General features: G+C 47.0%; 1 protein-coding gene across 1 annotated transcript in view; it reads left to right on the forward strand.

Moving 5' to 3' along the window:
- Window positions 1-2,183, forward strand: part of TMEM33 (transmembrane protein 33) — a 10,908-nt gene that overhangs the window by 2,603 nt on the left and 6,122 nt on the right. Inside the window, 1 exon segment of the mRNA XM_025211411.1 lies at window positions 1-74. This exon segment is cut by the window's left edge and continues 18 nt beyond it. Within this exon segment, the coding sequence (XP_025067196.1) occupies window positions 1-74 (74 nt within the window).

Genomic DNA, 2,183 nt, shown 5'->3' on the forward strand with positions numbered 1-2,183 from the left:
TCAGGCTTTGTTAGAAGACAGTTGCCACTACCTATTATATTCTCTCATCTTTGTTAATTCTTACCCTGTTACGAGTATCCTTTATCTGAATGCCTTTTTGTATCTTATTAGTCTTGTATGTTACTTTTAAATTACACAGTGACTTTGAGAAACTGGTTTAAATCCAAAGTGTACTTGCTAGCCCTAGCATGTACATTCTGATTAACATGGCTGACTTCCCTGCTGTGATGCCTTTTAAAATTTGGATGGACCACCTCTACAGTGTCAGTATATATCTGGTTTTGCTTTGTTGGTTGCTTTGTTCCCTGCTAAAACTTTAGTATTGTGGCATCACTTGCATCATGTAATGCATTATACAGAGATCTGATGGTTGTAGCTTTGAGTTGCTACTAGTCTGGACTAGGTACTCTACACACCTGAAGTGGGACGTGTATATATGGTGATCACACGTTTTGTTTGGACAGTCCTGTTTTACACATGTGTCCTATTGGTTCGATATAGTCAAATGAGCACTGTCCTTCAGCTCTGCTGCTGCTTTATGCAGCAATACTCACAAGTCCCAACTTGAAGGAGAATTCTGTTATGCAAGTGCTGTATGAAGTTGAAATAAGTTATAATTTGCAAGATGGGTAATGGGCGGGAGAAATGGGCTACAATTCCCAGATACAAATTGCCAGAGGAGTTTAGTTACTTGCATATCTTCAGGGATTTTGGCCTCAGTTTCTTTGTGCTTGGACTCTCCACTGGACTTTCCAGGTATCTCTGATGAGAGTCCTAGTTGAATGCGTCATTTACAGGATCACCTATTATCAGAAGGAATACATGAAACCTAGTCATAAAACAAAAGGCACTAGTTTCGTCAAGGGTGGGAGTTCTTAGGAGTGAAGCCTACAAACAGGAGATGGTGTTATGGTGGCTGAGTATGTTTCACAATCTTGAGTTAGGAGTCTGTCTCTTCACCAGGCAACTTTTCAAAGTTTGAATGGAATTAGTGAATCACTTAAAGTAGGGTTATCCAACCGGTGGCTCATGGGTTTCATGCAGCTTCCTCCCCCTGTCCCCCGAGGTGTTTTTAAAATGTGATTCCTGGCCTGGGTACCACTCTCTTCCTCTCTTCCCCCTGCCCCGTGCTCTCTTGCTGTTGCTGCCGGAGCCCCTTGACTTCTTTCTTTCAGCTTTTGCTGTATGTACCTGCTATTGGGGGTGGGGAGGCAGAATGGTGTGGTCCATGGTGCTAAGGGAGCCTATGGCTGGAGAGCTTGAAGGGACCCATGGACCCCATGCAGTGTGTCTGTGTGCACAGGGAACCTGGGTGGCATAGCAGGGCTCTGTGGTGATGTGGGGAGTCTGTGTGGCAGGCCATGTGGTATGCGTGGGGTGCTTATGGCATGGTGCACTGTGGACCCCTGTGGTGCAGTGGAGGGGGGCTTGCATATTTCATGTCGGGGGCCAATGTGGTACAGAGTGAGAGGGCTGGAAGCCCTTGGTGTGTTTTTTAACGCATCACAATACAGCAGCAGGTGAAGGGGTGGCTTATGCAGAGATGTTTGTGGATCTTGCGATGAGTGGCTGGAGGCCTGTGGGTGCCAGTCACTCAGAAGTTGCACAGTCCTGGCTTGGTCATCATCTTCTGCTTGGTAAATCATGCACTAATAATGCAACCAGGCATGATGTGCTGTCTCTTATTTTTGTGTTTTTAAAAATATTTGGGTTATAGCTGATCACAAGTGGTGGCCAGCAGATTAAAGAAATGGAGTATGTAATGCTGTTGCATCAAAACTATGAAGGAAATCTAACTAAAGTAGAAGTGCACAGGTATACTGGATTGGCACAGATATAAATAAAATTGATTGTATTGGAAATTGGCCTGATGTGGCTGCTGACTTGGCTGATAAATGTCTGTGTGTGCATGCAGCTGTAGTATAGCATGTAGGTAGTAAGGAGCACAGCCTGGCAGCTTGGAGAGCTACATACAGCTGGTAAGTCTGGTGTGGTAGAAAGGGAGGGCAGGGGGGGAAAAGGGTATGGGGGACAGATCAAGGCCCCCCGTGGTGAGGGAGGAGTGGGGTTGGGGCAAGTGTTGCCCAGCTGGGGTGGGGCAGGCACAGAAAGGAGCTGTGCCTCATCCAGGGGGGGTGGCTCCTGCCGCTGAGGACTGCTTGTCCCCGCGCCCGCGGGGCGCG

This window comes from Alligator sinensis, unplaced genomic scaffold, assembly GCF_000455745.1.
Source record: "Alligator sinensis unplaced genomic scaffold, ASM45574v1 scaffold58_2, whole genome shotgun sequence".
In the NCBI taxonomy this organism is placed as follows: Eukaryota; Metazoa; Chordata; order Crocodylia; family Alligatoridae; genus Alligator; species Alligator sinensis.